Here is a 22,860-nt window from a genome sequence, read left to right on the forward strand (position 1 = left end):
AGGCTCAAGAAGTCATGACCCAAGATCGGTTTATATGGCAGCTATATCAAAACATGGACCGATTTTTCCTATTTACAATCCCAACCGTCCTACACTAATAAAGAGTATTTGTGAAAAATTTCAAGCGGCTAGCTTCTCGACCAAGGTATTTCCTATAACTGAACTCCTTTCCCAGAAGAAGAGATTTGTATAGAATTAAGAGCCAGAAGATGCTTTTAGGGCAATAAAGACTCATCACACCACAGCTCCCATTATCACCAATCCAGATTTTACTTAGAAATATTTCGTACACTGTGATGCCAGAGATTTTGGTATTGGTGCAGTGCTTGTACAGATGGATGAGAGCGGTGAGGAAAAGCCTATAGCGGAATTAAAGCGTAACAGAACAAGAATATTTGGTGGTGGTGGAGGCGATAAAGAAGTTAAGATACTACGTGGAGCTCTTGGAATTTGAAGTTGTAACGGACCACTCCAGCGTCTTGTGGTTGATGAGGCAACAAGACCTAACAGGAAGGAATTTAGCTTCAGCTATCTTAAGGGTCGTGATAATGTTGTACCTGACGCTCTGTCAAGAATTCATTGTGATGATGTTTCGGCAATGGAGATTGCAGAGCCAGAAGTTTACCTGGCCTCTGTTCATTTTTCTGATCAGGACTTCGTGTCTTTGAAGGAGAGGGTTCTGTCGAATCAGGCCAAATATCATCAGAGTTGTAGACAATTTTGTTTACGTAAGAACCGATCACCGCGCAGAGGTTAGTATATCCGCCTATGACGCTGAACGCCTGGGTTAGAATCCTGGCAGGACCATTAGAAAAAAAATTTTCAGCGGTGGTTTTCCCCTCCTAATGCTGGCAACATTGGTAAGGTACTATGCCATGTAAAACTTCTCTCGCACTGCGGCACGCCGTTCGGACTCGGCTTAAAAGGAGGCCCCTTATCATTGAGATCAAGCTTGAATCGGACTGCACTTATTGATATGTGAGAAGTTGGCCCATGTTCCTTGGTGGAATGTTCATGGGCAACATTTGCAATTTGCAAAGTACCGATCACTACTCAGGTGACGACGAACAGGAGGGGAGGTCATGGAAATTGTGGATCCCTTTGGCACTGCGCGATGGTATTATTTCTAGATTTCATAGCTCCAGTATTGCTTGTCATGGCGGTATGCATAAAACGACGGAGCTTATTAGGCGACATTTTGTCTGGCTTAGTCTAGTTGGCGATGTTAGAGAAGTCATTAGATCATGTGAGATTTGCAAGGCCTGAAATGGGAAGGCAGGTTGTATCCGTACGCCCTTTTTAACGATAATACGTCGATTTGTTGGGTCCCTATCCAAGAATCAAAGCTGAAAATATAGACATTTCGATCGTTCTTAATCCTATATCGGAATATCATTGGCTTGGCCCCTTGAGGAAATTTACATTGGCTCGTATTCTGGACTTTCTGTGTGAAGATATATATTACATATATACGGAGTTCCAAAAGTCAACGGATCTCAGTTTATATCCAATGAATTTAACGCGTTATAGACATCCTTTGGATTCAGCCATACATACACTGCCCTGTATTCCCCACAATCAAACGCGTCTGAACGTGTGAATCGCTCGATTATAGCGATCATAAGGACGTTTTTGAAAGGCGATCACTGAGCGATTAAGTTCGATAAGTTGAGCTCCCCGGAACTCGGGTCACCAGTCTACGAAATGTTCCCCATATAACGCTCGCTCCGGGTTAGACATGGTGATCAACGGCACCTCCTATAAGCTCTTACGCGACTTACATCTGTCGGACCAACAGTGTGGTGTCCTTTCTAGGGATGACAGTCTTAAACTTATCAAAAAGGATATTGTAAGCATATATCGGACGTGTATGATAGGAGTCAGAGTCATTATTAGCTTCGAGCTCGTCCCATATCATTTCAAGTGGGACAAAAGGTGTTTAAAAGGAATTTCGCTCAATGTAGCGCCGAGAAGAACTACAAAGAGTAAAGGAGAAAGTAGGTACCCATTATTATGTCCCGGAGGACTTAAAAGGTAATACCATCGGCACTTTCCATGCAAAATGGACAAAAATAAAATATATCAAAAATGGACAAAAATATTACTTGGTTTGTCACCGTTACGTTGAGATTAAACTACGTTCATTTTTCAAGTTTTTTGCCTGTTAGGGCGAGATCATTGAATTTAACAATGTTTGTTTGTTTCTCTTTCCAGACGAGCTCAATGATCGGAGATGCAAAATGGAAAAGGAAAGCCAAAAATTTTCATTGTATTTTCCTTGGTATAAGTTAAATAAGCACAACTTTCTAAAAGTCTTTGCCAGCAAGACCAAAATCACAACACTATCTTTCACAATCGTTATAACTTCGTACAGATTTATTGCAATAGATTGCTAAGAAAGAATAAAATTTTATTTATTTTAGAAGTATATTTTTATACCTCCACCATAAGATGGGGGGTATACTAATTTCGTCATTCTGTTTGTAACTACTCGAAATATTCATCTGAGACCCCATAAAGGTATATATATTCTTGATCGTCGCGACATTTTATGTCGATCTAGCCATGTCCGTCCGTCTGTCCGTCCGCCCGTCCGTCTGTCCGTCCGTCCGTCCGTCCGTCGTCCGTCCGTCTGTCTGTCGAAAGCACGCTAACTTCCGAAGGAGTAAAGCTAGCCGATTGAAATTTTGCACAAATACTTCTTATTAGTGTAGGTCGGTTGGTATTGTAAATGGGCCATATCGGTCCATGTTTTGATATAGCTGCCATATAAACCGATCTTGGGTCTTGACTTCTTGAGCCTCTAGAGTGCGCAATTCTTATCCGATTGGGATGAAATTTACCACGACGTGTTTTTTTATGATATCCAACAAGTGTGCCAAGTATGGTTCAAATCGGTCCATAACCTGATATAGCTGCCATATAAACCGATCTTGAGTCTTGACTTATTGAGCCTCTAGAGGGCGCAATTCTTATCCGATTGAAATGGAATTTCGCACGACGTGTTTTGTTATGATATCCAACAACTGTGCCAAGTATGGTTCAAATCGGTCCATAACCTGATATAGCTGCCATATAAACCGATCTTGGGTCTTGACTTCTTGAGCCTGTAGAGTGCGCAATTCTTATCCGATTGAAATGAAATTTTGCACGACGTGTTTTGTTATTATATCCAACAACTGTGCCAAGTATGGTTCAAATCGGTTCATAACCTGATATAGCTGCCATATAAACCGATCTTGGGTCTTGACTTCTTGAGCCTCTAGAGGGCGCAATTCTTATCCGATTGGAATGGAATTTCGCACGACGTGTTTTGTTATGATACCCAACAACTGTGCCAAGTATGGTTTAAATCGGTCTATAACCTGATATAGCTGCCATATAAACCGATCTTGGGTCTTGACTTCTTGAGCCTCTAGAGTGCGCAATTCTAATCCGATTGGAATCAATAAGTGGTATTTCGTTATGATATCCAACAACTGTGCCAAGTATGGTTGAAATCGGTCCATAACCTGATATAGCCGTCATAAAAACAGATCTGGGGATTTGACTTCTTGAGCTTCTAGAGGGCGCAATTCCTATCCGATTTGGCTGAAATTTTGCATGACGTATTTTATTTTTACTTTTAACAACTATGTCAAATAAGGTTCAAATCGGTTCATAACCTGATATAGCTGCCATATAAACCGATCTGGAATCTTGACTTCTTGACCCCTAGAAGTCGCAATTATTATCCGATATGCCTGAAATTTTGTACGACGGATCCTCTCATGACCATCAACAAACGTGTTTATTATGGTCTGAATCGGTCTATAGCCCGATACAGATCCCATATAAATCGTTCTGTCTATTTTACTTCGTGAGCCGCGATGTGCGCAATTCTTATACGAATTGGCTGAAATTTTACACAGGTCTCCAACATATAATTTAATTGTGGTCCGAACCGGACCATATGTTGATATCGTTTTAATAGCAGAGCAACTCTTTTCTTATATCCTTTTTTGCCTAAGAAGAGATGCCGGGAAAAGAACTCGACAAATGCGATCCATGGTGGAGGGTATATAAGATTCGGCCCGGCCGAACTTAGCACGCTTTTACTTGTTTTATATTTATTTACAAATTCTTTCTAATTTGTGCATCCACAAAACTTTTTTCCACCCCGTGTAAGTACATGTGAGCAAAATCAATAACAAACACTTAGTTACAATTAGAAGTTTGTCGATCTCGTTAATTTTACATAAGAATATGGCTTGCTGCGCATCGACTGTTGTTGTGTTCTTTTTGGGCGTCGTGAAAGGTAAATTTTCCCTAGATGAAAAAACATGTTTTAGCGAAACAATAATCGATATTTTCCGCTTATTTTTATACCCTCCACCATAGGATGGGGGGTATACTAATTTCGTCATTCTGTTTGTAACTACCCGAAAAATTCGTCTGAGACCCCATAAAGTATATATATTGTTGATCGTCGCTACATTTTATGTCGATCTAGCCATGTCCGTCCGTCTGTCCGTCCGTCCGTCCATCCGTCCGTCTGTCTGTCGAAAGCACGCTAACTTCCGAAGGAGTAAAGCTAGCCGCTTGAAATTTTGCACAAATACTTCTTATTAGTGTAGGTATGTAGGTTGGTATTGTAAATGGGCCATATCGGTCCATGTTTTGATATAGCTGCCATATAAACCGATCTTGGGTCTTGACTTCTTGAGCCTCTAGGGGGCGCAGTTCTTATCCGATTGGAATGAAATTTTGCACGACGTGTTTTGTTATGATATGCAACAACTGTGTCAAATAAGGTTCAAATCGGTCTATAACCTGGTATAGCTATCATATAAACCGATCTTGGGTCTTGATTTCTTGAGCCTCTAGCGTGCGCAATTCTTATCCGATTGGAATTAAATTTTGTACGACGTGTTTTATTATGATATCCAATAACTGTGCTAAGTATGGTTCAAATCAGTCCATAACCTGATATAGCTGTCATATAAACCGATCTGGGGTCTTGACTTCTTGAGCCTCTAGAGGCCGCAACTCTTATCCGATTGGAATGAAATTTCGCATGACGTATTTTATTCTTACTTTTATTAACTGTGTCAAATAAGGTTCAATCGGTTCATAACCTGATATAGCTGCCATATAAACCGATCTGGGATCTTGATTCTTGAGCCTCTAGTTTTTTTTTTTTTGTGATGGAGTTCCACCCTGATAATCGAATATACTACCAACCTTAACAGACAAAAAACTTGAAAATTAAAAAGTATTTTTGTTATTGAAAACTATGGAATTTTTAAACCGCTAACTTTTAATGTTGTGCATGTTTTATTTTAGATCGCCAAGCTCTTTCTCCAGAATCCCAAACTATGCAAATCGGTTCAGTATATCAAAAGATATGGCTCCCAGAAATTGGAGCCATATCTTTTGACTCCCGGTACCTCAGCTTGTGTTAGATATATGGACCTACAACAGAACATTTCTGAATGACTATGCTCTCCTCTACAAATGTGTAGAACCTTATGTACCGCTATAATCAACAGATAAAAGGTTGTAGACATATTTCCTTTTTTTGCCGTTTGGCGCTGTTTGTTCTAAGACAATTGTATTTGTTTACCTTTAGCCGCGCACATTATAAGCAATTTATTGGGTTAGTTGTTAGCGCAACTGACTAGCAAACGAGAGGACCCATGTTCAAACCCCACTAGCGGTAAAACGTCTAATGTTGAAAAATGGTAAAAAAAAAATAAGAGTTTAATCTGAAACAAGTAAAAGTGTGTTAAGTTCGGCCGGGCCGAATCTTATATACCCTCCACCATGGATCGCATTTGTCGAGTTCTTTTCCCGGCATCTCTTCTTAGGCAAAAAAAGGATATAAGAAAAGATTTGCTCTGCTATTAGAGCGATATTAAGATATGGTCCGGTTTGGACCACAATTAAATTATATTTATGTTGGAGACCTGTGTAAAATGTCAGCCAATTCGAATAAGAATTGCGCCCTTTGTGGGCTCAAGAAGTAAAATAGAGAGATCGATTTATATGTGAGCTGTATCGGGCTATAGACCGATTCAGACCATAATAAACACGTATGTTAGTGGTCATGAAAGAATACGTCGTACAAAATTTCAGGCAAATCGGATAATAATTGCGACTTCTAGAGGCTCAAGAAGTCAAGATCCCAGATCGGTTTATATGGCAGCTAAACCAGGTTATGAACCGACTTGTACTTTATTTGACATAGTTGTTGAAAGTAACAATAAAAAACGTCATGCGAAATTTCAACCAAATCGGATAGAAATTGAGCCCTCTAGAAGCTCAAGAAGTCAAGTCCCCAGATCTGTTTATATGACAGCTATATCAGGTTATGGACCGATTTGAACCATACTTGGCACAGTTATTGGATGTCATAACAAAATACTACGTGCCAAAATTCATTCAAATCGGATAAGAATTGCGCACTCTAGAGGCTCAAGAAGTCAAGACCCAAGATCGGTTTATATGACAGCTTTATCAGGTTATAGACCGATTTGAACCATACGTGGCACAGTTGTTGGGTATCACAACTAAACACGTCGTGCAAAATTCCATTCCAATCGGATAAGAATTGCGCACTCTAGAGGCTCAAGAAGTCAAGACCCAAGATCGGTTTATGTGGCAGCTATATCAGGTTATGGACCGATATGAACCATACTTGCCAAAGTTGTTGGATATCATAACAAAACACGTCGTGCAAAATTTCATTCCAATCGGATAAGAATTGGGCACTCTAGAGGCTCAAAAGGTCAAGACCCAAGATCGGTTTATATGGCAGCTATATCAGGTTATGAACCGACTTGTACTTTATTTGACATAGTTGTTGAAAGTAACAATAAAAAACATCTTGCGAAATTTCAGCCAAATCGGATAGAAATTGAGCCCTCTAGAAGCTCAAGAAGTCAAAACCCCAGATCGGTTTATATGGCAGCTATATCAGGTTATGGACCGATTGGAACCATACTTGGCACAGTTGTTGGATATAATAACAAAACACGTCGTGCAAAATTTCATTCCAATCGGATAAAAATTGCGCACTCTAGAGGCTCAAGAAGTTAATACCCAAGATCGGTTTATATGGGAGCTATATCAGGTTATGGACCGATTGAAACCATACTTGACACAGTTGTTGGATATAATAACAAAACACGTCGTGCAAAATTTCATTCCAATTGGATAAGAATTGCGCACTCTAGAGGCTCAAGAATTCAAGACCCAAGATCGGTTTATATGGCAGCTATATCAAAACATGGACCGATATGGCCCATTTACAATACCAATTGACCTACACTAATAAAAAGTATTTGTGCAAAATTTCAAGCGGCTAGCTTTACTCCTTCGGAAGTTAGCGTGCTTTCGACAGAGAGACGGATGGACGGACGGACAGACTGACGGACGGACGGACATACGGACGGACGGACGGACAGACGGACGGACATGGCTAGATCGACATAAAATTTCACGACGATCAAAAATATATATACTTTATGGGGTCTCAGACGAATATTTCGAGTAGTTACAATCAGAATGACGAAGTTAGTATACCCCCCATCTTATGGTGGAAAAAAAACAACACTTAAATGTATACTAAACACAAAAAAAAACAACAGTAATTTTTATATCCTCCACCATAAGATGGGGGGTATACTAATTTCGTCATTCTGATTGTAACTACTTGAAATATTCGTCTGAGACCCCATAAAGTATATATATGCTTGATCGTCGTGAAATTTTATGTCGATCTAGTCATGTCCGTCCGTCTGTCCGTCGTCCGTCCGTCTGTCTGTCGAAAGCACGCTTACTTCCGAAGGAGTAAAGCTAGCCGCTTGAAATTTTGCACAAATACTTCTTATTAGTGTAGGTCAGTTGGTATTGTAAATGGGCCATATCGGTCCATGTTTTGATATAGCTGCCATAAAAACCGATCTTGGGTCTTGACTTCTTGAGCCTCTAGAGTGCGCAATTCTTATCCGATTGGGATGAAATTTTGCACGACGTGTTTTGTTATGACATCCAACAACTGTGCCTAGTATAGTTCAAATCGGTCCATAACCTGATATAGCTGCCATATAAACCGATCTTGGGTCTTGACTTCTTGAGCCTCTAGAGTGCGCAATTCTTATCCGATTGGAATGAAATTTTGGCACGTAGTATTTTGTTATGATATCCAACAACTGTGCCAAATATGGTTCAAATCGGTTCATAACCTGATATAGCTGCCATATAAACCGATCTGGGATCTTGACTTCTTGAGCCTCTAGAGGTCGCAATTATTATCCGATTGGAATGAAATTTTGTACGACGGATTCTCTCATGACCATTAACATACGTGTTTATTATGGTCTGAATCGCTATATAGCCCGATACAGCTCCCATATAAATCGATCTCTCTATTTTACTTCTTGAGCCCACAAAGGGCGCAATTCTTATTCGAATTGGCTGACATTTTACACAGGTCTCCAACATATAATTTAAATGTGGTCCAAACCGGACCATATCTTGATATCGCTCTAATAGCAGAGCAAATCTTTTCTTATATCCTTTTTTTGCCTAAGAAAAGATGCCGGGAAAAGAACTCGACAAATGCGATCCATGGTGGAGGGTATATAAGATTCGGCCCGGCCGAACTTAGCACGCTTTTACTTGTTCTTTTTATACCCAGCACCATAGGATGAGGTTATACTAATCTAATCTTTCCGTTTGTAACACCTCGAAATATTGATCCGAGACCCCATAAAGTATTTATATTCTGGATCGTCTCGACATTCTGATTCGATCTAGCCATGTCCGTCCGTCGTTCGAAATCACGATAGCGGTCGAACGCGTAAAGCTAGCCACTTGAAATTTTACACAGATACTTAATTGATGTATGTCATTGTGGAATAAAAATGGGCCATATCGTTTCAGATTTGGGTATAGCTCCCATATAAACCGATCTCCCGATTTGATTTTTTGATCCCTTGCAAACCGCAATTGTTGTCCGATTTGGCTGAAATTTTGCATGTGGCGTTCTGTTACGACTTTTAACAACTGTGCTAAATACGGTCCAAATTAGTCTTTAACCTGATTAGCTCCCATATAAACCGATCTCCCGAGTTGACTTCTAGAGCCCTTGCAAACCGCAATTGTTGTCCGATTTGTCTTAAATTTTGCATGCGGTGTTCTATAAGGACTTCTAACAGCTATGCCAATTACGGTCCAAGTCAGTCTATAACCTGATATAACTGCAATGTAAACCTGTCACTCGATCATCTTTGTTCGCTTCTTATGCATTTCAACTAAAATTATTTTGAATAAATTTTTAGAGGAATCCATAGTGGTGGGTTCCCAAAATTCGGCACGGCGGAACTTAGCATGCTTTTACTTCTTTAATTTAAGATTCAATTAGATATTTTTTTATATAATCGAATCTGAATCTGAATCTAAAAAGTAATTGCGGATTTTTCATATAGTCGGCGTTGACAAATTTATTCAACGGCTTGTGACTCTGTAATTGCATTCTTTCTTCTGTCAGTTATCAGCTGTTTAGAAAAAAGGTGCGCGAAATTTTGTTTACATTTGTTTGTTTGGCGTCAATTTTAATATGGAGCCCACAAAGGACCATTTTCGTCATATTTTACTTTATTATTTCCGTAAAGGAAAAGACGCGGAGCAGGTTGCTAAAACGTTACGAGATGTGTATGGTGATAAGTTAAATATACAAAAATCAACCGTTCATTATCACATAAAAAGTCTTGGACTGGTGAAAAAGCTTGATATTTGGATACCACATGTATTGAAAGAAATTCATTTAACAAACCAAATCAACGCTTGTGATATGCACCTTAAACGCAATGAATTCGATCCGTTTTTAAAACGAATCATAACTGGAGATGAAAAATGGATTGTTTACAAAAACGTTAGTCGAAAACGATCATGGTCCAAGCATGGTGAACCAGCTCAAACCACTTCAAAGGCTGATATCCACCAAAAGAAGGTTATGCTGTCTGTTTGGTGAGATTGGAAGGGTGTGGTATATTTTGAGCTGCTTCCAAGGAACCAAACGATTAATTCGGATGTTTACTGTCAACAATTGGACAAATTGAATACAGCCATCAAGGAGAAGCGACCAAAATTGGTGAATCGTAAAGGTGTCATATTCCACCAGGACAACGCTAGATCGCACACATCTTTGGTCACTCGCCAAAAACTGAGTGAGCTTGGCTGGAAACTTTTGATGCATCCACCATATAGCCCTGAACTTGCACCATCAGACTACCATTTATTTCGATCTTTGCAGAACTCCTTAAATGGTTAAACTTTCGGCAATGATGAGGCTATAAAATCGCACTTGGTTCAGTTTTTTGCAGATAAAGGCCAGAAGTTCTATGAGCGTGGAATACTAAATTTGCCAGGAAGTTGGCAAAAGGTTATCGAACAAAATGGCAATTATATATTTGATAAAAGTTCATTCTAAGATTTATTAAAAATGCATTTACTTTCTTTTAAAAAATCCGCAATTACTTTTTAGGCAACCCAATATATTGTTGTATCCAATTAGATCTATTTGATACAATTAGATCCAATTATATATATACATTCTTCGGCTCCAATTATATCTGATATAATTGTATTTCACCATATCAACTTTTTTTTTATTCGGGATAGACAAATTTCAATGAAGATTTTTAAATGCAAAATTTTAACTCATAGCGCCTGGCCCTCGATTCCTTTGTCTGATTTTGATGAAATTTTATATATTCATACTTTTTTTATGTAAGTGTATAGATAATGAATACCCTTACAGACTAATAACAATATATTTAACAAGTAAAAGCGTGCTAAGTTCGGCCGGGCCGAATCTTATATACCCTCCACCATGGCATTGTCGAGTTCTTTTCCCGGCATCTCTTCTTAGGCAAAAAAACGGATATAGGAAAAGATTTGCTCTGCTATTAGAGCGATATCAAGGTATGGTCCGGTTTGGACCACAATTCACAATGTCAGCCAATTCGAATAAGAATTGCGCCCTTTGTGGGCTCAAGAAGTAAAATAGAAAGATTGATTTATATGGGAGCTGTATCGGCCTATAGACCAATTCAGCCCATAATAAACACGTATGTTAATGGTCATGAGAGAATGCGTCGTACAAAATTTCAGGCAAATCGGATAATAATTGCGACCTCTAGAGACTCAAGAAGTCAAGATCCCAGATCGGTTTATATGGCAGCTATATCAGGTTATGAACCGACTTGTACTTTATTTGACATAGTTGTTGAAAGTAACAATAAAAAACGTCTTGCGAAATTTCAGCCAAATCGGATAGAAATTGAGCCCTCCAGAAGCTCAAGAAGTCAAGTCCCCAGATCGGTTTATATGACAGTTATACCAGGTTATGAACCGATTTGAACCATACTTGGCACAGTTGTTGAATATCATAACAAAATACTACGTGCCAAAATTCATTCAAATTGGATAAGAATTGCGCCCTCTAGAGGCTCAAGAAGTCACGACCCAAGATCGGTTTATATGACAGCTATATCAGGTTATGGACCGATTTGAACCATACTTGGCACAGTTGTTGGATATCATAACAAAACACGTCGTGCGAAATTTCATTCCAATCGGATAAGAATTGCGCACTCTAGAGGCTCAGGAAGTCAAGACCCTAAATCGGTTTATATGGCAGCTATATCAGGTTATACACCGATTTGAACCATACTTGGCACAGTTGTTGGATATCATAACAAAACACGTCGTGCAAAATTTCATCCCAATTGGATAAGAATTGCGCACTCTAGAGGCTCAAGAAGTCAAGACCCAAGATCGGTTTATATGGCAGCTATATCAAAACATGGACCGATATGGCCCATTTACAATACCAACCGACCTACACTAATAAGAAGTATTTGTGCAAAATTTCAAGCGGCTAGCTTTACTCCTTCGGAAGTTAGCGTGCTTTCAACAGACAGACGGACGGACGGACGGACAGACAGACGGACGGACAGACGGACGGACATGGCTAGATCGACATAAAATTTCACGACGATCAAGAATATATATACTTTATGGGGTCTCAGGCGAATATTTCGAGTAGTTACAATCAGAATGACGAAATTAGTATACCCCCCATCTTATGGTGGAGGGTATAAAAATGTATATTAACCTAAGAATTTAAAAATAATATAATTTTACTTTTTAAACTTTCTCGATTCTCAGATAGATTTATTATATCTTTCAGTTGATTAAATTGATAACATAGGTGCCGAAAAGGATCATTATTGGCATAGTTAGTTTTATAATAAGTCATTTTCAAAAGATCAAAATATCTGGTAGGTCTGATAGGAATTCGACTTAAGCGAAAGCAGGAATCTATCTGACCATGAATTAATTTAGCCAAAAACGTAATGTTTAACATGGTTCTACGACTTTTTAATGTAGGAAGCTTTATAAGATTTAATCGGTACTCATACGAAGGTAATGAACTTCTGTACCACCCATTTCGACGGAGACAAAATAGCAGAAATTGTTTTTGAACCGATTCTATTAAATCAGAATGAATATTGTAGTACGGATCCCATACCACTGAACCGTACTCGAGATTACTTCTAACTAGCGACGTATATAAGTTTTTCGTCGCAGACAAATCATTAAGTTCTTTACTTCAGCGTTTCATGAAGCCAAGAGCACTAGGTGTTTTGTTTACAACCATTGAGATGTGTTGACGGAAGTTTAAGCGTTGATCTAGAAGAAATCCGAGGTCTTTAAAGCTATAGACTACTTCAAGGTGACTGGAACCCAAAAAGTAGCTTGTTTTAAGAGAGGCTATTCGTGAAAATGATATGTGTTTGCATTTGGAAATATTAAGATCCATAAAGTTCTGGTTGCACCATTCGTAAAGAGTATCAAGGGCATACTGAAGATAACACTGTTCATGGGAGTCTCTCGTTGATCTGAAGATCTTTACATCATCTGCATACATCAAAATATTCGAGTGCTTTAAAGTAAAAGGGAGATCGTTTATGAAAAAACAAAACAGCACAGGGCCAAGGTGACTACCCTGTGGAACACCTGAAGAGACAACAATTGATTTGGAAACTGCAGTACCAAATTTAACTCCAGTCAGATATGATCTGATCCATTTTAGTAAAGATGGACTGAAACCAGTAAGATCCAGTTTTCCTAACAGAAGGTTGTGGTTGACTTTATCAAATGCTTTACTAAAATCGGTATATATAGTATCCGTTTGGTAGCGTTCCCTAAAGCCATCGTTGACCAAACAAGTAAATTCTAAAATATTTGTTATCGTCGATTTCGATTTCCGGAACCCCTGTTGGTAGGGAGACAATATAGAGGAGACTTGATATGAAATAGTGTCAGTCAGAATTTTTTCTAATAGCTTCGGAATAGCATTCAAAATTTAAATGCCCCTGTAATTAGATACCTCATCGCGATTTCCGCCTTTAAATAACGGTCATATATAAGATTGCTTCCACAATTCCGGCAGATATCCATGCTTTAATGAACTACTGAAAAGTATACAAAGGGGATACGAAAGTTCGAGAGCGCAATGCTTTAAAATGTTCAATGGAATTCCATCTGGACCGGGATTAAAAGTTATCTTCAGTGACCTTAAATTTTCAAGTACTACTTTTTCGCCAATCTCAGACACCTCTATAAAAGCTGAATTGTTGATTGTGTATAGATATGTTCCACATAAATCATAATAATTATCTGAGTAGGTAGTGCTAAAAAAGTAAGCAAAGATGTCGGCAATGCCTGAATCGATATCAGCTACTTTAGCTTTATATCTAAGAAAATTCGGTAAACTATTACAACGGCGCTTTGAATTCACAAATTTGTAGAAGGATTTAGGATTTAATTTCAATTGATTTCTAATTTTATTCAAATAACTACCATATACATCGAAAAGTATAAAATTCAGACGTTGACCCTGAGCGTTTAAACCGTTTATATAATTTACTCTTCTTGTTCTTCGGCCTAGAAAGATTTGTTGTATTTCATGGAGGACCAGATGCGTTGCAAAAGGTAGTTTTAGGGACAGATTGAGAAATAATGTCAAGTATCACAGTATAAAAAGTTGAAATCATTTCATTGATATCTTTAGATCTGAAAATTGCATTCCAATGAACAGATGAGAGTGAGTTCAGTTTGATGCAATCAGTTTTAGCAAAACCGTACACTTTTTCAATTGCTAAATCTCTTTTAACTTTAGAAGTGGGATAGCGTATAAGTAATTTGAGTGTCGGATGATATCTATCCTCAGGACTTACAACCGGATCATTAGAACTTAAAGATAGCTCAGATGGTTGATTAACGAAAACAAGATCGAGTAATTTAGAAAATGAGTTGTTATACCCTCCACCATAAGATGGGGGGTATACTAATTTCGTCATTCTGATTGTAACTACTCGAAATATTCGTCTGAGACCCCATAAAGCATATATATTCTTGATCGTCGTGAAATTTTATGTCGATCTAGCCATGTCCGTCCGTCTGTCTGTCGAAAGCACGCTAACTTCCGAAGGAGTAAAGCTAGCCGCTTGAAATTTTGCACAAAAACTTCTTATTAGTGTAGGTCGGTTGGTATTGTAAATGGGCCATATCGGTCCATGTTTTGATATAGCTGCCATATAAACCGATCTTGGATCTTGACTTCTTGAGCCTCTAGAGTGCGCAATTCTTATCCGATTGGGATGAAATTCTGCAAGACGTATTTTGTTCTGATATCCAACAACTGTGTCAAGTATGGTTCAAATTGGTTTATAACCTGATATAGCTCCCATATAAACCGATCTTGGGTCTTAATTTCTTGAGCCTCTAGAGTGCGCAATTCTTATCCGATTGGAATGAAAATTTGCACGACGTGTTTTGTTATTATATCCAACAACTGTGCCAAGTGTGGTTCCAATCGGTCCATAACCTGATATAGCTGCCATATAAACCGATCTGGGGTTTTGACTTCTTGAGCCTCTAGAGTGCGCAATTCTTATCCGATGGGAATGAAATTTTGCACGACGTGTTTTGTTATGATATCCAACAACTGTGCCAAATAGTGTTCAAATCGGTTCATAACCTGATATAGCTGCCATATAAACCGATCTGGGGTTTTGACTTCTTGAGCCTCTAGAGTGCGCAATTCTTATCCGATGGGAATGAAATTTTGCACGACGTGTTTTGTTATGATATCCAACAACTGTGCCAAATATGGTTCAAATCGGTTCATAACCTGATATAGCTGACATATAAACAGATCTGGGGACTTACTTCTTGAGCTTCTAGAGGGCTCAATTTCTATCGGATTTGGCTGAAATTTCGCAAGACGTTTTTTATTGTTACTTTCAACAACTATGTCAAATAAAGTACAAGTCGGTTCATAACCTGATTTAGCTGAAATTTTGTACGACGTATTCTCTCATGACCATTAACATACGTGTTTATTATGGTCTGAATCGGTCTATAGGCCGATACAGCTCCCATAAAAATCGATCTCTCTATTTTACTTCTTGAGCCCCCAAAGGGTGCAATTCTTATTCGAATTGGCTGACATTTTACACAGGTCTCCAACATATAATTTAATTGTGGTCCAAACCGGACCATATCTTGATACAGCCCTTAAAGCAGAGCAAATCTTTTCTTATATCCTTTTTTGCCTAAGAAGAGATGCCGGGAAAAGAACTCGACAAATGCGATCCATGGTTGAGGGTATCTAAGATTCGGCCCGGCCGAATTTAGCACGCTTTTACTTGTTTTTAAATATTTTAAATTTTGCAAAAAACAAAAATGTTTTTATCTCTTAAGCCCCTATATATTTATAACAACAAAAATCATTTTCTTAATATTTTATGGCCATTTAGCGAAGAAAGTGGATATAATAACTATGGCATGAAGCCAATTTTTCCCCAAAACATGACGAGTAAAATTACTTTAAGTGGTTTCAGACGACCACTTTACGCTTATCCAAATTTCATTAAGATACCTCTTTCCAATCCCGAGCTAGAATTTTTCTACACTAGCTTTATTCTTGGGTATTTTTCGTCGTTAATGGGTTAAAACAGTTTTTCAAAGACTGAATCGCAATGTAATCTTTTCTAAAGATAAATTTTTCGGCCGGGCCGAACTTTAGATACCTACCACCTCGGGTATATATGGAAACCACCTTTCATCAAAATCCTTTCAAAATTGCATACCTTCTGTCCCATAGCAGTTATATTGAAATATATCTAAAAATAAACCGATCTGAACTATATAGAACACGGATGTCTACAAACCTAACATAAGTCACTGTGTCAAATTTCAGTGAAATTGGATTTTAAATGTGCCTTTTATGGGGCGAAGACTTTAAATCGAGAAATAGGTCTATATGGCAGCTATTTCCAAATCTGGACCGATCAGGGCCAAATTTAAGAAGTATTGTATGTCAAAGGGCCTAAGACAACTCACTGTCCCCAATTTAAGCAAAATCGGATAATAAATGTGGCTTTTATGGGCCTAAGACCCTAAATAGGAGAATAGACCGATGGCAGCTATATAGACCGATGGCAGCTATATCCAAATCTGAACCGATCTGGGCCAAATTGACGAAAGATGTCAAAGGGCCTAACACAACTCACTGTCTCAAATTTCAGCAAAATCGGATAATAAATGTGGCTTTTATGGGCCTGAGACCTTAAATCGGAGGATCGGTCTATATGGCAGCTATATCCAAATTTGTACCGATCGGGCCAAATTGATGAAGGATGCCGAAGAGCCTAACACAACTCACTATCCCAAATTTCAGCAAAATCGGATAATAAATGTGGCTTCAATGGGCCTTAGACCCTTAATCGGAGGATCGGTCTATATGACAGCTATATAAAAATCTTTACCGATCTGACCCAAAATTGACGGAGGATGTCGAAGTGCCAAACACAACTCACTGTCCCAAATTTCAGAAAAATCGGATAATAAATGTGGCTTTTATGGGCCTAAAACCCTAAATCGGAGGATCGGTCTATATGGCAGCTATATCCAAATCTGAACCGATCTGAGCCAAATTGATGAAGGATGTCAAAGGGCCTAACACAACTCACTGTCTTAAATTCCAGCAAAATTGGATAATAAATGTGGCTTTTATGGGACTAAGACCCTAAATATGAGGATCGGTTTATATGGCAGCTATATCCAAATCTGGACCGATCTGGGCAAAATTAACGAAGGACGTTCGTGAGCCTAACACAACTCTCTGTCCCAAATTTCAGCAAAATCGGATTATAAATGTGGCTTTTATAGGCCTAAGACCCTAAATCGATCGATCCGTCTATATGGGGGCTATAACAAGATATAGTCCGATATAGTCCATCTTCGAACTTAACCTGCTTATGAACAAAAAACGAGCCTGTGCAAAATATATGATCAAGAATATACATATTTTATAGGGTCGGAAATGGATATACCCCCATCCTTCTGTGGTGGGTATAATAATTTTTTCAAATGCAACAACGTAATTTTTATTTTCTTGGGGTTCCATATTTCACAATACAGTATTTAAGACAATTGATACGGAGCTGATAGTGATTAAAGGATGAAATCTATCAGTCAATAGAAAGCAGCGTTGATTCAGGTAGAAATTTGTTAGTTCTGTTGGCTTTTACCGTAGACTTGGGCACAGTGAAATATTATTTAAAATAGTAAAAACAAGTAAAAGCGTGCTAAGTTCGGCCGGGCCGAATCTTACATACCCTCCACCATGGATCGCATTTGCCGAGTTCTTCTCCCGGCATCTCTTCTTAGGCAAAAAAGGATATAAGAAAAGATTTGCTCTGCTATTATTATATTATTAATTGTTAGAGACCCGTGTAAAATGTCAGCCAATTCGAATAAGAATTGCGCCCTTTGGGGGCTCAAGAAGTAAAATAGAGATCGATTTATATGGGAGCTGTATCGGGCTATAGACCGATTCAGATCATAATAAACATGTATGTTGATGGTCATGAGAGGATCCGTAGTACATAATTTCAGGCAAATCGGATAATAATTCCGACCTCTAGAGGCTCAAGAAGTCAAGATCCCAGATCGGTTTATATGGCAGCTATATCCGGTTATGAACCGATTTGAACCATACATGGCACAGTTGTTGGATATCATAACAAAACACGTCGTGCAAAATTTCATTCCAATCGGAAAAGAACTGCGCACTCTAGAGGCTCAAGAAGTCAAGACCCAAGATCGGTTTATATGGCAGCTATATCAAAACATGGACCGATATGGCCCATTTACAATACCAACTGACCTACACTAATAAAAAGTATTTGTGCAAAATTTCAAGCGGCTAGCTTTACTCCTTCGGAAGTTAGCGTGCTTTCGACAGACAGACGGACGGACATGGCTAGATCGACATAAAATGTCACGACGATCAAGAATATATATACTTTATGGGGTCTCAGACGAATATTTCGAGTAGTTACAAACAGAATGACGATATTAGTATACCCCCCTTCTTATGGTGGAGGGTATAAAAATCAATTTGTGTTTGTTTGTAAACTCCCCTAAACCAATGGCAATATGGGGTTCAAATAAATGGTTTTTGAAAGAAGAGCATGATGCTGATATTTTTCAGGGCCAAGTGCCTGGGGGACCACCTCACCGCCGAAAACACCCCTATATCAGATATAAAGAGAAAAGCGGGCTGAAATAAAGTATTTTAAGAACTGAGTACACCTTACATCCAAACTAAAATTCGTATACCAATAAAGATCATATGGGATTCGGACAAAGGCACTTATATTGTTTAACAATTAGTCAAGCGATATACTATAATCGTAGCATGGTATTTCACTAAAAGCTCTTTAATTGTTGAAAATAAATATTCCAAGGAAACTTTTGTTCCATATAAAGTAACAGAAGGCGCAGCGGAGCGGGCCCGTGTCAGCTAGTATATGTATATGAATAGGAAAAGTAAACGCGTTTTACTTAGCTAACGGCATATTAGACGCATTGCTTGAAAGTTCTTCATTCAAAGACGAGGATGCGATTTTTACCGTATTATTTTGTCGAAATGTCTACACATGAACATGTTCGATTGAAAATTCAAAAACTGTAACGCTATGAGAGGGATGACATTTGCAAATTGTCGTCCCGATTAGGTGCACCATTAGTGTAACATTTTTTTCGGAATCAAAATCACCGCAGTCTTTTATCTATGAGAACAAGTTTTATATAACACTTACATTTGCCGCCAGTTAATTTGACATAAAATAGTTGGCAAAGAGAGAAACAAATTTATAACTGCAATAGCATAGAAATCTCTTAGCTTTTCTGTTTTCATACCCTCCACCATAGATTGGGGGTATACTAATTTCGTCATTCCGTTTGTAACACCTCGAAATATGCATCTAAGACCCAATAAAGTATATATATTCTTAACCATCAAGATATTTTAAGTCGATCTAGCCATGTCCGTCCGTCTGTCCGCATGTCCGTCTGTCGACAGCACGCTAACTTTCGAAGAAGTAACGTTAGGTGCTTTTTATTAGTGTAAGTCGGTTGAGATAAATATGTAGATAGGCCAAATCGATCTATATTTTGATATAGCTGCCATATAAACCGATCTTGGGTCTTGACTTCTGGAGCTTCTAGAGGGCGCAATTTCGATTTTTCTGAAATTTTGCAGGTGCTGTTTTGGTATCACTTCTAACAACTGTGTTAAGAATGATTCAAATCGGTTCATAATCTGGTATAGCTGTCATATAAACCGATCTTGGATCTTGACTTCTTGAGCCAATTGAGCGCACAATTCTCATCCGATTTGGGTGAAATTTTGCATGAAGTGTTTTGTTATGACTTCCAATAACTGTGCTAGGTGTTGCGCAAATCGGTACATAACCTGATATAGCTGCCATATAAACCGATGTGGGATTTTGACTTCTTGAGCCTCTAGAGGGCCCAATTCTCATCCGATTTGGCAGAAATTTTGTTCAAAGGCTTATCCGAATGATCGGAAATATAATGCAATGACCTCTACAATGTTCAGCATTCATTTATGGTCCGATTCGGACTATAACTTGATATAACTCCAATAGCATAACAGTTCTTATTTAATATTCTTTGTTTGCCAAAAAAGATATACCGCGCATAGAACGCGACAAATGCGATCCATGGTGGAGGGTACATACGATTCGGCCGAACTTTGTACGCTTTTACTTGTTTAGATCTACCACCTTTTCTTATTAAATTAGAAATATTCTAGGACTTATAAAGACATGACGCAAATTAAAGGTATAAATTGTTGGATACAATTTTTACCGAACATCTGTTCCTTCAAAATCGGGTTTTCGATCGATTTTAATAAAATTCGAAGATGAAATTAGCGAAATCATTTTACCAGAATGTAGATGATTCATCGCCAAAATTGATCGAAATTCTTTTTTTTAATATTTGACAATTATATAAAACATTTTCAGTTTGTTTGCCTAAAACGTTATGCAAATAGAAGTCATATCATAAAACTAGTTTGAGAGCAAAAATGAGCGAAAATGAAAAATGTCATCATACTGAAGATTCGCCGATACTTTCGCTATAAAACTAAAATGCTCGCAAAGACAACCACACTTTGAAGGCTTTTCAAGGTTAGGATCGGCCTACAAATAGTGTGTTGGCAACCAGTACAACATTTAGCTCTTACTCTGACCTAATGTCACCGCCGATGGGTCAGTTTTTGCATTCAAAAGCGACCTCAATTTAAAAAAAACCAGTTTGGACCACAATTAAATTATACTTGTACTTTATTTGACTTGTACTTTATTTGACATAGTTGTTGAAAGTAACAATAAAAAACGTCTTGCGAAATTTCAGCCAAATCGGAGAGAAATTGCGCCCTCTAGAAGCTCAAGAAGTCAAGTCCCCAGATCTGTTTATATGACAGCTATATCAGGTTATGAACCGATTTAAAACATATTTGGCACAGTTGTTGGATATCATAACAAAATACTACGTGCCAAAATTCATTCAAATTGGATAAGAATTCCGCCTCTAGAGGCTCAAGAAGTCAAGACCCAAGATCGGTTTATATGACAGCTATATAAGGTTATAGACCGATTTGAACCATACTTGGCACAGTTGTTGGATATCGTAACAAAACACGTCGTGCAAAATTTCATTCCCATCGGATAAGAATTGCGCACTCTAGAGGCTCAAGAAGTCAAAACCCCAGATCGGTTTATATGGCAGCTATATCAGGTTATGGACCGATTGGAACCATACTCGGCACAGTTGTTGGATATCATAACAAAACACGTAGTGTAAAATTTCATCCCAATCGGATAAGAATTGCGCCCTCTAGAGGCTCAAGAAGTCAAGACCCAAGATCGGTTTATATGGCAGCTATATCAAAACATGGACCGATATGGCCCATTTACAATACCAGCCGATCTACACTAATAAGAAGTATTTGTGCAAAATTTCAAGTGGCTAGCTTTTCTCCTTCGGAAGTTAGCGTGCTTTCGACAGACAGACGGACGGACGGACAGACGGACGGACATGGCTAGATCGACATAAAATTTCACGACGATCAAGAATATATATACTTTATGGGGTCTCAGACGAATATTTCGAGTAGTTGTAATCAGAATGACGAAATTTGTATACCCCCCATCTTATGGTGGCGGGTATAAAAATTTAGTTATATTTACCAGTTTCACAATAACAGAAGAATTTTGGCAATTTTCGATTTTGAAAAAATGTGGGGTGAGACCGCCAAATAAAATCCTGGCTACGTCCCTGATGGGGGCTATATCTGGATATTGACAGATTTGGAATGTACTTGGCACTGTCGTTGGTATTCATAACAAAGCATTATCTGCAAAATTTTAGAAAAATCGGATAACAATTGCGACTTCCAGGGACTCAAGAAGTCAATTCGGGCGACCGGTTTATATGGGAACTTTATCAGGTTATTGACCTATTTGGACCGTACTTGTTACAGTTGTTGGAAAACATAACAAAACACTCCGTGCAAAATTTTAGCGAAGTCGGACAAAAATTGCTGCTTCCAGTGGCTCAAGAAGTCAAATCAGGAGATCGATTTATATATCCAAATTTGTTCGAACCGTGATTTCGACTGAAGGACGGCCATGGCTAGAACGCCTTAAAATGTCAGGACGATCCAGAGTATATGTACTTTATAGGGTCGCAGATCAATATTTCAAGATGTTACAAACGGAATGACTTTGTTAGTATACCCCCATACTATTGTGGTGGGTATAAAAATGGCTAAATTCATAGCCAATAATGTACATATATTATCTACTTGAGTATTTCGCTTGCCTTATTTGTATCCTCTTGCTCCTCTTTACTGTGTAACTACCTTGAAAGTACATTCCTATGAATTTTTCACGAAATGTGCAGACTTATTCTTTTATAGTACTTACGTTGCAAGCTGTTCGATACCCAACGAGTGAAGAACTGTTGGCAGGCTGGGAAGAGAGTGGCAGGTGGTTAATTTATTTTGACGTGGGTAGTACATAGTCAGTACGATGCAACTTTCCTCCTTCATCGTCAGACCACCTATAAAAAAGATAAACCAAAACATGCAAATTAAAATATGGAGAACGCTAGACAGACAAAAAATGCGCGGAAATATTGAGTAAAGTAATTTCCAGGTTGCAGATTCGAGCATTAATGGAAAATAAAACAAGCAAAGGGATTTGAAGCGGATATCTTTTTTCAGCTTCGGCAAAATTTTTTTCGCTCTACGCTCCGTTCCGGCAATTTTTTTCACTCCGCTCCCGCTGCCTTACATTATATACGATTATACGCATTCTTGATTGCCTTCTATATCGGACCTTATAAAGCCCCCATATA

At 38.4% G+C, this 22,860-nt stretch overlaps 1 protein-coding gene across 1 annotated transcript in view; it reads right to left on the minus strand.

Moving 5' to 3' along the window:
* The window catches only part of LOC106095163 (MOXD1 homolog 2-like), a 600,098-nt gene that overhangs the window by 258,817 nt on the left and 318,421 nt on the right, over positions 1–22,860 (minus strand). The window contains exon 7 of the mRNA XM_059366963.1: positions 22,428–22,563. Coding sequence (XP_059222946.1) covers positions 22,428–22,563 — 136 coding nt within the window. The remainder of the gene's footprint in view (positions 1–22,427; positions 22,564–22,860) is intronic.

This window comes from Stomoxys calcitrans, chromosome 1 (assembly GCF_963082655.1).
Source record: "Stomoxys calcitrans chromosome 1, idStoCalc2.1, whole genome shotgun sequence".
NCBI lineage: Eukaryota > Metazoa > Arthropoda > Insecta > Diptera > Muscidae > Stomoxys > Stomoxys calcitrans.